This window comes from Globicephala melas, chromosome 1, assembly GCF_963455315.2.
Source record: "Globicephala melas chromosome 1, mGloMel1.2, whole genome shotgun sequence".
NCBI lineage: Eukaryota > Metazoa > Chordata > Mammalia > Artiodactyla > Delphinidae > Globicephala > Globicephala melas.
In genome coordinates, this window is record NC_083314.1 from 39,000,104 (window position 1) to 39,013,979 (window position 13,876).

The 13,876-nt window shown below is 49.2% G+C and overlaps 1 protein-coding gene across 3 annotated transcripts in view; it reads right to left on the reverse strand.

The window, feature by feature from the left end:
- Positions 1 to 2,965: 2,965 nt before the first annotated feature.
- Positions 2,966 to 13,876, reverse strand: part of KCNH1 (potassium voltage-gated channel subfamily H member 1) — a 416,698-nt gene continuing 405,787 nt past the window's right edge. For all 3 annotated transcript variants that reach the window (XM_030872943.2, XM_030872942.2, XM_060294397.1), the window contains one exon: positions 2,966 to 8,906. In XM_030872943.2, coding sequence (XP_030728803.1) covers positions 8,052 to 8,906 — 855 coding nt within the window. In that variant the 3' untranslated portion in view covers positions 2,966 to 8,051. The remainder of the gene's footprint in view (positions 8,907 to 13,876) is intronic.

Consider the following 13,876-nt stretch of genomic DNA (forward strand, 5'->3'; position numbering starts at 1 on the left):
CACAGATAATTCATATTTTTGTAAAATTGTTTTGAATATTTTTTGAGGAAAATGTTTAAAATCAAAACACACGTACCTAATTCTGAATTATTCACTCTTCTGGAAAGATGCTGACAGGCCACTAATGGCCCCAACTGGTAGATAATTCAGAATACTTCTGTGTGGCTTTGGATTTTTGTCTTCTGAGGGGGCAAGAGGGTAAGTGAAGCAGTTTCAAAATTTGAATCCAGAGGGTACCCAATTGTGGGAGAATAGAACATCTCAAGCACGTGAATTAATCGTCACTGAGTGAAAGTGCACCTGGACCTGGTCTGGGCCCCGCTGTCTCCCGTTAGTCACTTGCTGTTGTCCTTGTGTCCGGGCTGTGGTTATTAGCTCAATGAGGTTTAAACTCCTGGTGCAGGACCATTTTGCCGACGTGCTTTCTTCCTAGCCGCTCTGCTCGGAAGAGAGTTGGGAGGGGACCAGCCGTGGATGCCAGGGAGGGGCACACACCGTGTTAGCTGCAGCAAAGGACAGAGGCTGGAGGGAGGCAAGCAGACCAGGGCAGCAGTCGCCTCGGCAGCTGCCTTGGTAAAGGACGGGGGGTGGGGAGACAGGCAGGTGAGTCCAAGGTGCTGCGAAGTTTTAAGGCGGGGATGAAGTTGAGGAAGATTGAGCCGTCAGATGAATACAGTAAAACTTCATGGACTCTTAACACATTCAAGATTTGTGGTCAGCCAGAACCCTCTTGGCTGAAGTTTACAGGGGAAAAGGTAGTGTGAAGATGATTGCAGGGAAATGTCTAATGCATGTGCATATATAAACAGTGCAAAATATTTTCAACTCTTCAGAGACGCCATTTATATAAAAATAAATAGGCTTATTTACTCGTTAAACTACATTGGAAGAGTCAGTGAATATATTTGAAAGTAATAGCCCTGAATTTCTTTCAAGCTATTCTATGATTTAGAGTGGTTCTCAGGAATGAGTAAATGATTACTGTCTTTAGCTATCTATATATTTGAGGCCTGGTTACACAATATGTGGATTATCCAGGACCAGTGTTTTCTTTAACCTCTTGCTTTTCTCCAACTGTAATATGAAAATGATGTCTCTTTTCATGCATACGAGCTCAAATCTTGGAGTTCCTTTAAAGGAAAGACTCCCGAGGTGTCTGAGCAGACAGAGCAGTTCCAGCTGAGGTGCATCCGATGCGTCACTTTCCATAGTTATCAGCCCTGGGCCACTTCAAGCACAGGGAAGGGAAACAGCTAGACAGATCCCAAGATCATTTCTAGCCCCAGGATCCTCCGACTCCAACCTAGCTCTGTGAGCAAACCGGAGAGCTCCAAGCATGGTCGTCACGATGAGCCCCGAGGAGGCAAGTAAAACATCTGAAGGACAGCAAAATCTTGGTGATTTTGACTAATTCTTGGGACCGTGCAAGAAGGCTGAAAAGTGTTTATTTCATTATTTCCGCAGATTAATTTATTTGAGAAGTGACAGAAGAAGCCTTTTGTTCTACTAAAGGCTGCAGACGTAGAAAGAAAATATATCAATCATATATATAATTGTATAATGATCTGCATATTGGGAGAACAGTAATTTAGTGGGAGGGGGTTTCCCCTTAGAGAAACTGAGACTGCTCATTGCTTATTTAAGGTAACAATAGAATTACTGATTAAGTATAACAAATTAACCATAATACAATGAGTTTCTTTTCTAGCAAATGTACCAGAACACATCCATACAGAAAGGCCAACTGTGGAGAAACCAGATTATCTGGACGGTCCTGGCCTCTCTCAGTGCATGGTGAGATGCCTCTCTGAGGCCCTTCTTCAGGGTAATTGTTTTATTTTAAAACCAACCAACAAAATCCCTCTTTTTTATTGTTGAAACCCATTTGTCATCCAAAATGTAGTATCTATTACTTGGCTCTGTGTTGCTTAGTCCTTTTGACTAATTATAAAAATCATAGTCACAAAGAAAGATTTTTTTTTTCATCGTTGAGGATATCTAAAGAGTACAATATGTTTAGTGCTTTATGAGGTGGGACTTTTGCAATGAACATCAATCATTTGGAATTTTAAAAAATATCACCCTTAAAATAGTTTTATTATGCTCTTCTGCAATGTAAAAAAATAATAGGGTGTGGGGAGAAAGTCATCAAAAATACCGGATTTATACTGTGGCCCTATGAAATCAAGCAGAGGCCTGAATAGGGCTTGCAGATCACAGATTCCTCATCCCTAAGTTGTACTGTCTATAAGAAGAAAAGCGCCATTTTTGAAATGTAGTCCGTTAGTATGAAATAAGAACTCATGTTGGCAGTACTGTGGAGACTCTTGCCATGAGCAGGAAGCAATAGCTGTTCAAACCACAGCAGAACTGAAACAGTGCTGGTGTACAGGACTAGCTTAGGGACACGCGGTCCTCTACCTTAATGGCTTCTGTGACGATTAGTGAATTAAAGCACAGATCAGAACTCATACTGTTGACGCTGAGTCATTCCAAAAAGACTCAGTAAAGTTTTTGACAGTATGTATGTTTTAAAAGGCAGCAAAGCACGAGTACACAAATTTTAATCCAAATTGTTCAAGAAAGGTTAAAAAGTTCAGTTCTAGGTGGGAGGTCAGCTTCAGTTCTGTGTTCAGTGTGTTGTACCGCAATTTTCCAGTGATGCCAGGCTTGGAGGGCATCTCTGTACATTTGTATAGCAGATACAGCTCTATTTCAAGATCATATGGTGAAGCTCCTTCACAACCATTCTCTTGCTATGCAGTACTTTGACTGGCACACAATCTTGGTGTCTCTAGAATTTTAAGTTCTCCGAAAACCGGAGTTACAGGTGCTATCCAAATGAGAGCTCCCCGGGCTCTTGAAAAGGACTAGAAAGTACCACCTTGTTCTGTCATCATCTTAGGTGCGAACACCCAATTCAATGCCTGGAAATTCTATAAAAGGCAAGGCAAAAGCAATCATGTATGATCATGTATAAAATAGTTTATTACCATAATAAATAAAATTAAACTTTTTTTTTAACAAATATCATTTGTGCTTGTTTAAAAATGTTGAGAAGGGAATATCAATGGAGGGGCCCACCTGTCCCTCTTACCATCCCCAGGCTGCAGTCATACAGTGGAGTTCTGTCAGCATACTCAGCTGACCACACAAGTAGCCTCAGCTCGTTTGCACGTCTGTTGATTCATGCTCCTGTGGACAAAGTGACAGATGCAAAGGAAGAAGAAAAATCCAATGAAGGATTTGGCAGGACTCAATGGCAAGAGTGTTGATACAAGGAGGAGCCCCAGGATGACGAACTGCTCGTGAGTAGAAGCGTCCTCGCAGTGTCAGTGAGATGTCAGATGTGGGCAGTCTCCAACAGATGCACAGATACGGCGTCTGAATATTGAGAATACATTCATCGTGGGGGCGGGGGCGGGTTTGCATCTCTCTTTGCATAAAAGCAGTTCATATCCTGATACAAGATCCGTGAACGTCTCATTGAACAGCTAATGGATCTGTTGGCTGACTCAGAAGTCACAGATAAAGAGACAGTGGCTCTAAGAAAAGTTTAATGGTGGGCGGGGAGGGCACCCACCGGTCCGGCACCTGCAGTGTATTCAAGTCCAGTTCTAAAGGTTCCCGAATAAGTCTGATATGCTCGCATGAGAATGAAGTTTCATTTGAAACTAAGTTAAGCAGGAGGCAAGTTCACATTGATTCTTTTGAACTGTGAGGGGGTGGAAATGAAAACATCTCAACATGAACACGATGGGTGAGAAAATGGTGCTGTCTCTGATGGCCGCAGCTAGTGCTGGGAGGACAGTGAAATCTCGTCCAGTTGGAGGGCACGAGAGCTGGTGAAGGTAATTTTTATCGAAGCAAGAAAGAAGGCAGTACAATGATGGAGTGACAGAAGAGAGGCTGTCCGGGGGCCTGAGTGCGCCCTCAGTGGGCCTCCTCTTTAAGCAACACTACATGAGGAGGGAGGAGAGGAGAGAGTGTTGGCGGCTCCATCACAGTTGGAGTGCCATTCAAGGGTCTTAAGGCTAAACATCTTTATTGCAAAACACTGTACAACCTATGCATCAAGCGCACGTCCACTTGTACGTCCACCAGGGCTCCTGAAATTTCCCAGAGGGTGCATGTGCTAACTGGTGGTCAGGGCAGCAAGGGGAGACGAGGCTCTTCCTACACGTACCTGGTTATTTCGAAGGCATTCATCCACTCCCCACAGGCTTGGGCACAAAGCTTAACAGCTGGCTTAATGCTTTCCCTTCCCACCTAAGGATTCAGGAGAGGAAGGTCGCTGGATGGGGTGGTGTGATGGGGTGCGTTTTTACTCTGAGCTGTGCTAACTCCACTTCTGAAAGAGGATTCCAGGACCAGCAGCAGCGCAGAGGATGATCTAGAAGGCTGAGGGTAAAACAAGCCCAGGAATTGGATAACAAGAAACGGGAACAGCCTTGAAACGCTAGGGCCCATGTTGCTGTAGCATCAGAGTTTTTAGAAGCCATTGGCTGCCTACCACGAGCTACAAACCCTTTGCCCACAGATTTAATCTGAGGTCCAGAATATATAGAAAAGTCTTAGAAAGAATCAAGCCAGGGGGTGTGAGTGCGAGGGAAGGGGATGGATGAAGGTGGAGGTACCAAGACTGTGCACTGGACCAAGGCTTCTCAACCAGATGGCTGCCTCCCACTCCTTCCTATGGGAATCTCGTCATAGCCGGTGGGGCAGCCTTTGTAGGTACATGGAACGGCAGCAGTCATTGCTGGAGACGGCGTCTCCACCAAGAACAAGCACTCCATCTTGTTGACCGCCTGATTTCACCGACTCACCCCTCACTCCCACACCTCCAGCCAAGGTGGGGGCGGGGGTGGGCGTGGCCGTGTTCAGCAACCAACCAAGTGGTAGGGGCAGGACCTCCTACTCTAAACAGCCTGTCTGTTAGGGTACTCTGGGAAATGGAGCCTCCCTATGAATGACATTCAAAGTAAGGAACTGATGCAAGAGATCAAGTAACCAGCAATCACTCTGCAATGGTATAACGACATGTCCCCTTCCCTCGAAAAGAAAAAAATAGCTCAGGTAAAGCTACATCTCTCAGCGTAACTTTTCTGAAGTCTAAAGGTTGGGTCCAATACCCAAATACCTTTCGTTTCCCTAATCTCTCTTCAGCCACCAGAGAACGGTTTATAAGTGGAAGGCTGAGTCAGTGGTATCTGAAGCTCGTGGTTCTTGCTTGGGAAGCCAGAGCGGCATCTGGGCAAGGGTGTAGGTAGTTAGTACGAAGCAGCCCACGGCCAAGTGCATGTCATAAAAATGCAAGGAAAGAAGGTTTGGCTCATTTAAAAATGTTTTGTTTTTGTTTTTTTTCCCAGAGAAAACCATTATAGCAAAAATCCCTAAAATCCTTAAATCCTTAAGGGGAGAAGAATAAAAGCATATACAGCCATACCTGTGGTGCGCTGTCACCCCCAGGAGCATGGGTTGCAGGCCCTGCGACCCCAAGATGAGCGGATCCGGGTTTCTCATCACTAGCCCAGTTTGAATCCTAGGAGTTGATCAAGCAGTACATTCACGAAGCATTATTTTCCCCCCAAAACAGGTCTGGACTTCAAAGCCTCACACATTAGCATCTTTGCCCCTCAGAACCAGCTGGGGGGTCATTTCTTAACAGACACCTGTACCCCTCGGGCAGAGCTGGAGGGAAGGGCCTGCAGGGTGCTGGGCAGGTGCTTCTGAAGTTGGAGGTTGCAGTCATCAGGGCCCTCGCCCTGCCTTACAAGTGGTGAGTCCTAAACTCCGGAAGCGGGTTGATGAGCCTGTTTAAGGAATGGCACGCTGGAACGATTCAGGGGCAGCTAGCAGATGGGATCCCAGATATTTTAGAGCCGCAGCCCCGAAGACTAGCTGGCAGCTTCTCAAGTTAAAGAGGCTGAAAGCCCCACGGCTTACCCAGAGTCATTAACGGTCATGACTCTCGGCCCTGGGAAATTTCACTTCTTCTTTGTATGCTGCCATCTGAGGCTGAATCCAATAATGTCTCAGCCTCGGGAAGCATCGGGGGCACCCCTGTAAGCCTCGTGGAAGAAGCTGCCTGAGTGTGGGGGGCCTCTGGGGAAGGACCCTCACGTTGACCTTTCAGACTCTGCTCCCCAAGGCTGTCTGTGCCAACCCTGGCAGCCAGGAGAGGACAGCCCCACTCTTGCACAGACAACTGAGGTCCAAGTCCTGGGTCATGCCATGGCCACTGAGCAGGACTAAAGAGAGCGGGTAGGCTCAGACAGGAGGCTTTCAGAAACACTAGCTATCTTTGGTAGGGCAGGCCCTGACCTGTCAGGTTCCCTTCAGTACTGAGGGACATCAACTTTGGGATCCAGGATCTCTACTGCAAAGCAATGCCAGGCAGAGGTGCTAAGGACGGGATTGCCACAGCATCACATGTGCAGAAGGTCAGTGCCCTAGACGATTCCATGCTGTCACTAATCATTCCAGATCACCTGCACTCCTAATTTCACTCTCTCAAAGCTGAGTTTTTAGAGCTGAACTTCCAATCTTACTTATCAATTTTTAGGGTCCTGACCCCTCTCTCCACTTTGTCTGGGAGAGATCTCTTTCCTTTCTCAGACAGACACCACTGAAAGGAGCCCAAGCACACGAATAACCTGAACTCAGGGGACTGTGAGGCAGCGGACAGTCCCAAGCATCATGGCATAGGGACCTGGATGGCCCATAGGTGGCTCCGTGATCATCATTCTAAGCTCAGACCTTCCTCATGGACCACTGTCCCGCAGCCACCTCTCTCCATCACTTTACAGAGACAGTCTGGAAACTCCTGCCTCTTTCTCTTTTTCCAGCTCCTGAAGCCACTACAATCACAGCCCTGCAATCTCATGGTTTCTCTTGAAGTCCTACTGACTTTAGTATGAGATAAAGAGATTAGCTTAAAAATAAGGCCAAGCACGGCTCCCGAGTGTCCTAGAATGAACCCATGCTGTGGACAAAATACAAACTTCTCTAGGGCAATCCCAACAAGAGTCATAATAGAAACACAGCACTCGCTACAATCATTTTTCTGAGGTCATGTGTGTGTGTCTGCTTTGCTAATAAAGCAAATCTGGGCTCATCACCCTTCCTGCCGATGCCCCATACCCTGAGGAATGCCACAGGAACACTTGGGAAGAGGTCAAGAAGGAAAAGAAGCAAAGGGCCTGTGTGATGAGGCCAGTGGCATGGAGCCGAGCCAGAGATTCATCCGGGGCCTCCAGGGCCCTCCCCTTCCACTATCCTATAGGAGGAGCAGGGTGCAGACCATAGCCCAGAGAACCTCTGGATCGCCACCGCCCCTCTCCAGCTCTTACACTTGGCTCATTTCTTTTGGGAAAGGAGACCTGAAGATTCCCGGCTCGAAGTGTCTACAGGAGGCACCCAAAGCACCTCAGCTGCTTTTCGGCCTTAACCGTTAGAGACAGAAAGTCGAAAGGCTCTACCCTCCCCTCCCTGTCCCTCAAGCTCCCCCTGTCCCGAGCTTGTTACAAATGACTACAGTAGGGAAATAGACGGTGACCTCAGACACAGGCTGTCCAAGGGCAGGGAATGCTGGGAACTCCCTGTGCCCACCACAGTCTCCGGCGGTCCTGGCGAAGGAGCCCAGCGTGGTAATATACACGAGGGGTTCTCGGTGCTCTCCCACCAATCCCCAATGGCTGCTGTTCTTTCCTGGTAGTTTTCATCTTTTACAAATATCATGGCAGTAAAAAATTTAAAATGAAGGAAAATACCCTTTAGATGGCGTGCCTCCTCTTCCAAAATTGTGCAAAGACAGTTCAGATGCAGCTGCCGTCTTGCAGGGTGGTGGCACACTCCTCTTCCCGGACCTTCCCCCAGATAGAGAAAAGGAGAGAGCGTGCCTAAGCGACTGGTCCCACTTGGATTTTCTGTCGGGAAGAGGCTACTTTGAAAGTTGTTGGTCATGTAGGTGTGTGTGGTAGAGGTGATGTCTATAGGGCAGGAGGGTATAGGGTGTTTTGTCTTCGACTTGTTTTTTTCCAGCAGACCTCTCAGCTCGCTCCAAAAATGTCCCTCTCTGATTCTGGGGACTGGGGCCTCGATATTTCAAACAGCTCCTGAGGAGACTGAGAGGATCTTCTGGAAGTTAATATCCTGAGTATCTCAGAGAGCTGGTTCTCAATGTTCGTCATTTTGGTGTTCAAGGCCTTGATGTCCTCCTTCAGCTCGTGTTTCACCTCCAGGACGGTGGCCTGCAGTGTCTGCTCGGGGATGGGGTAGAACGAATGCTTGACCTCGGCCAAGATGGGGCTCCGGTCCTGGGGGCTCCTGGCCTCGCCCACGCTGTCCAGACGCAGGTCGCTCTTGGTGATGCCGCTGTCACACGAGTCTGTCTTCTTGAGCGTGGCCTCACCGCTCGCCTTTGTCCTCTCGGGGAGCGTCTCCATGGACTCGGCCTTGGACACCTTGCTCCAGTCCTCAGCCTTCCCGCAGGAGTCCTTGAAGCGGGCCCAGCCCTTGCGCTTGGCCCAGTCACCCCCGCCGGCCTTGGGGCCCAGGCAGTCGGCCCCCGGCGGCGCCTGCAGCCTGGCGTGGTCCAGCCCTGTGGATGCGGCGGCCGCAGGGAAGGCCACAGGCGTGGCAGGGCTCTCGCGGACGGTGACGACGCTGGCCTTCACCAGGCCGTGGTGGGTGTGCTCGGTGAGGATGCTGCCCTTCTCCACATCCAGGTCGTCCAGGTCCCGGCCGCCCCTCTCCGCGGCCAGCCTGGCCTCCTTCTGCTGTCGGAACCTCTGGAAGAGCCGCCGGACAGGGTGGTCCGGCGGCAAGATCAGGGGGGCCTCGTTCTTCCGTTTCATGCGCTCTTCCTCCTCCCGTTTCACATCGCTGATCTTCCGGAACACGATCTGGAGGGAGACAGAATGACACGTCCTGTTAACCCAGCTGCGGCATCAGCGAAGCTCGGCCCCTCTGCCCATCACAGGCCTGGTGTCCTGCTCCAGCCTTAAGGGAGGGGGCTCACAGTCCAGTCACATCCCTGCAAGACCTCCAGGTCCTTGCTCAGTGACTGCCATCACTTTCCTTTGCTGACCCTCGCTCCCACCTCTCCAACAGCAAGGAATTGACTCCTGCTGTCATCCTCTTCAACAGAAACAAACCCCCAACCTCTCCATCTCTACAGGCCTAGAGGTTGGAGATGCCAGGTGGCCTCCTCCAAGGAGCCTGTCCTGGCCTCTGAGCCTGGGTCCCCTTTAACCCGTTCTGGCCTGCAATTCCGTATCACCTGGTAAGCTTTTCAAAAATCATTTCTCTGACCCCACCTCAGACCTACTGCACTAAAAGTCACCAGATGGGAAGCCCTTGAATCTGTAACTTAAAAGGCTCCCCCGGTGATTCTGATGCACTGAAGTTCTACACCACAGTCCAGGGCAAGAAAGTTCAGCCGGGTTCCCAGGCAGGGTGACGGCTACGGCTGCCCTTGTCATCTGCAGATCTGGACCCTACGTGAATGCAGTTGGCTGTGAAAAGTACACGCTGTTCTCACACAGAAGCCCTCCCTGTCGTCAGGGAGCTTACGGGAGAAGAAAGGCCCCGTGACCTTAATGTTACTTCGTATATTTCTTACGAGGACACTGTAAAGCCACAGGGACACGTATTGTTATCCCCATTTTAGAGAAGAGGAGATCAAGGCTCAGAGTGGCCAAATGTCACATAACAGATAGGTCTCCTCTAAGACACTTGTACTCAAGCAGTTAAGCCCCAGACCCATTCAACATCCAACAAGTTCTTCCTGACGATGACAATGCTTCATGCAGTGGATGGACAGCAGCCAACAATACCGTCTCAAGACTCTGGATCTGAGTGCGGCGTAAGCCACATATTACAGGGTTTCCCTTGCGCCGACATCCGATTATGGGAAAGCCCTGTAATTTCTGACTTACGTTGCGTGTAGCAGGTACACTCGGGCATGTCTGACTCATCCCATACCTGAACTTGTAAGAGAGAAGCAACCTGCAATAGGTCATTTTTTAAACTGTAAATGCTGGTTTGGGGACCGGAGGAATTGAGATCCTTGAGAAGTAGAGGAGAGGTCTGTGGGAGGGACAGGGGCAGCTTTTCCATCACAATCTGGACAGCCCTGTGCGGGCAGCCTCTGACCAGCCCAGAACCTGCCCCAGAGACTTGCTGCAGGACCCCCAGCTCTTGGAGAGGCACGTGTGTTGGCAAGCCCAGAGCCTGGGCTTTGGGGTCAGACAGAATTAAGTCCCAGCTCTGCCAATTAGTTGTGTGATCTCAACAGGTGTCTTAACTTCTGAGTCTCTGTTTCCTCCTTCAAAAGTAGGAAAAATCCCTCCTCTTCCGACTTGATGGAAAGCCAACAGAAGAGTACTTATGTGAAAGCACTGGCTAACTGTGAACGCTCAAAACGAATCCTCCTGTCCCCACCATTTCAAGGCCTTTTTGTTTTCTAACTTGTAGACACATATCATATGTGACTCATTCTACCTCCTCCAGGAAGGCCCCGCCCCCCCCCACCCGGGGCTCTCGGATGGAGCCACTCATTAGGTTCTCAGATATGACCGACAACGTTGTCATTTTATATAAAGTGCCAATAAATACAGAGGAACCCAACACACACTGAATTGCGTGCTTGATGCCAGTGATCAGTCAGCACATCGTTGGCAGACTGGAAGCTCACCTGTCACGTGACTTCTCCATCAAAGCTTCTGTCACTGGATGACTTGACACTAACAGCTGGGTAGGACGGAGCAGCTGCCCCTCTTGCCACCTGGCTAAATCTTCAAGCCACATTACTTGGGTCCCAGTGAGTGGCTTTCTGACCTCCACGGGACCGCATTTCTCCCAGCCCTGCCCTTATCCGTCTTCTGCCCTGCCCAGGGTTATGTCATTTCATAACCCTGTCTCCCCAGGTCCTTTTCAGCCATAGCCCATGTGCTCCTGTAGTCTGGATCCTGCAGATCCAAGCCATGGAACTCAGGAGAATCCCATCCACTCTGAAGAGGGACCTAACTGAAGGCGTCATAGGGATGGAGGGATGATGATAAGTAGAGTGATCAGGACCTTTTCTGTCTGTCCTCCCGGTGCTCTGAGTTGGCAGTCTTCCACCTCCTTTCTCTGTTCTGGCAATGGACCCTGATCTCTAAGAGAAGTCCAAATCCTCCTCACACCAAGGCCCAACACAAACAGCACCTCCTCCAAAGCCTTCTTTGATTTCATGGAGCTCTAAGTCATCCTCCCACCTCCCAACCCTAACGGCCCTTGCTGTGCTCACACCACTCTTCTGCCCTAATTACTATCTTGCGTCCACCTGTAGTAGTGATGCCATCTGTTGCCTCCCCTACTCACACCCCTTCTTAGAGAAGGGAGGAGGGGCAAAGGGGATAAGAAAGGAAGGTGGGACAGAGAGGAGGAATGAGAAAAAGAGGGAGGAAGGGAGACCATAATGACAATGTGAATATACCCCAAAGAGATGATGGCGTTTAGAGCCGATTGCTCTGGTCCTGCCTTTATTCTGAAGGACATCTGATTCTTATCAATATCCCCCTTTTTACTTGAGCTCGTTTGGGTGGGGTTCTATTCCTTGCAAGCAACAATTCCCAAACAAGATACCAGTTACTTACGTCCACACCTTATCCCCTCTGAAGGCTCCCTGCAGGTCTAGCACTGTACTTTGCGTGTCACATTGTGTCTTTTACTTTTTAAAAATTTATTACCTACCCTACGAGAGCAGGGATTGTCTGTCTTGTTCGCTACTTCCAGCACTTAGAAAGTACCTGGCACCTAGGGGGTCCTCGATAAATATTTGTAGAATGGATGAAGAAATGAATGGGTGAAGAACAGATAAATATGAGCCAATGAATCAATGTTAGAATGTCTTAACCTGGAAAGATGCAATCACAGAGGTCATAATGTTATAAAAGGAAGGGATTGGCTCAGAACACACAGGGTCCTCTTAACAGCTCTCTCAACATCAAAGGTCAGGCGGCCCTTGAGACCGGAAATGAGATGTTTTAAGACTAAAGAGAAGTACTTCTTCAGATATTGAGGAGTCAACCCCAAACTTCCTATACCAAGTAGTTGTACGGTGAGGTATGAAGTATACCAGTAGGCTCACAAATGCTTAATATGCATCCATGGTGGATATGTGTGACGGGAAATGGTAGCTCCTCCTTGAGGGCGTGGAAGTACTGGGCTCTTCAACCAAATGCCTCATGGGGGTCAGAATCCTGGACCAGGGGCCAGGGGCCTGGCCTGGGCAGCATATTCGGATGTTGTGGCCACATCATCAGTGGGGTCAGTTCAGCACTCACGGGCTGGGGCTCTCCTGGGGAGGGGACGTGCGTGTCTGGGTCTGTGCTGAGTCTTCTGAAGCTTCTTGGCTTTTCCTAAAGGGTCATCTTGTGTGCCTGGGGTAGCCCCACCTGAACATCACTGGCTCATCCAGTGGGCAGGTAAACTAGGGAACATCTTTCTGCCCTGCAGAAATGCCTGAGCCTGCCTTTGAGAATCAGCAAGTAAAATTAGCATTCCCCCAAGGGGACCAGAGCTGATGTGGTCTAACAGCTTTTCTAGTCTGAGGTCTAGGCCTCTGCTGACTAGCTTCAGCTGATTTTTTGGAGAAGTTAGTCATGGAGTCTTCATCTCCAGAGGCAGCTGTGACCAGGCATTTGACCAAGTATTTTAGATCTAAGGACAACTGCTCTTGAATTTTTCTTTTATGTAAACTTGGATCTTCCTGTGGAAGACAGTCCGATGTCAATGGGAAGAGCCTGGACTAGGAATTGGAAGATGGGAGTGCTCATTTCAGCCCTGCTGGGCCCTGAGCAAGCCGCCCCTTCGCACCCAGTGGGACAACCTCCTCCCTCAGCTCCCAGTAGAGTTGTGCTGGGTTTTCTTTCTTTCCATTTTCCTGTTACATATTGGGCTTCAATGTAAGATTTCATCCCAGGAAAGGATTCTGTGGCCTGAACTATCATTATGAAAACCACTGGATGAGATCATCTCTAAAGTCCCTTTGAGAATGAACAATGAATGATTTTAATAATACAGTACTTTGTGTTGTGTTTTATAGCATATTCCACATACTCAAGTGCATCATCTCATTTAAGCTAAAGCTCCTGGGAGGTGTGCAAGGACTTCCTCCACAATCTGACAGTGGAGGAGACTGGGGTTTAGTTGGTAGGGTGGCCTGCTCAAGGTCACACAGCTAAGCAGAAACAGAACTTCAGGGTGTTGGCCAGTGCTCTTGCCTTGACGTCACCTTTCTTCACATCAGCAGTCCGTAGACAGGGGCCACATCAACAGAGAGGTGCCAGGGTCTGTCTGGAGAGGTTATTACCAGGGACCCCCACTAATCACCCACTGGGGAGGTCCAGCCCTAGACACAGGCTAACACTGGTCCAGGCACCACTGATGGGATAGGTCTGGATCCTCCCTAGCCAGACAGAGTCCTGCCAGCCCACAGGGGTGCCTGATGTGTTGGGCATGGGAGACCCATGCTGAATGCTGAGCAGCTCGTGACTGACTGTATATGGGGAGACAGAGAATGCCCCAGGGCAGAGGTGGCTGCTGTGCCTCTCTCATCTATCTCCACATTCCTCTGAAGGCTCAGCAAGCAATGGCCTAGAGCCTGGGAGGCCGTTAACAAACAGTTGTTGAGCTGAACTGAATTGACACCGGGCTCTTCAATCTGCAGGGCTTCCTGAGCAGTTATTTTCAAGTTTGTCTGAAAAAGTAATCCCACTGGAAGCTGAGGTGAGTCAGGACCATCGATTGCCTCTTCTGGGTTGCATTTAAGGAGGGCCCAGTCCCTCTTAAGCCCCCTTAAGACCAGACCAAGGGGAGGAGTCCCCTC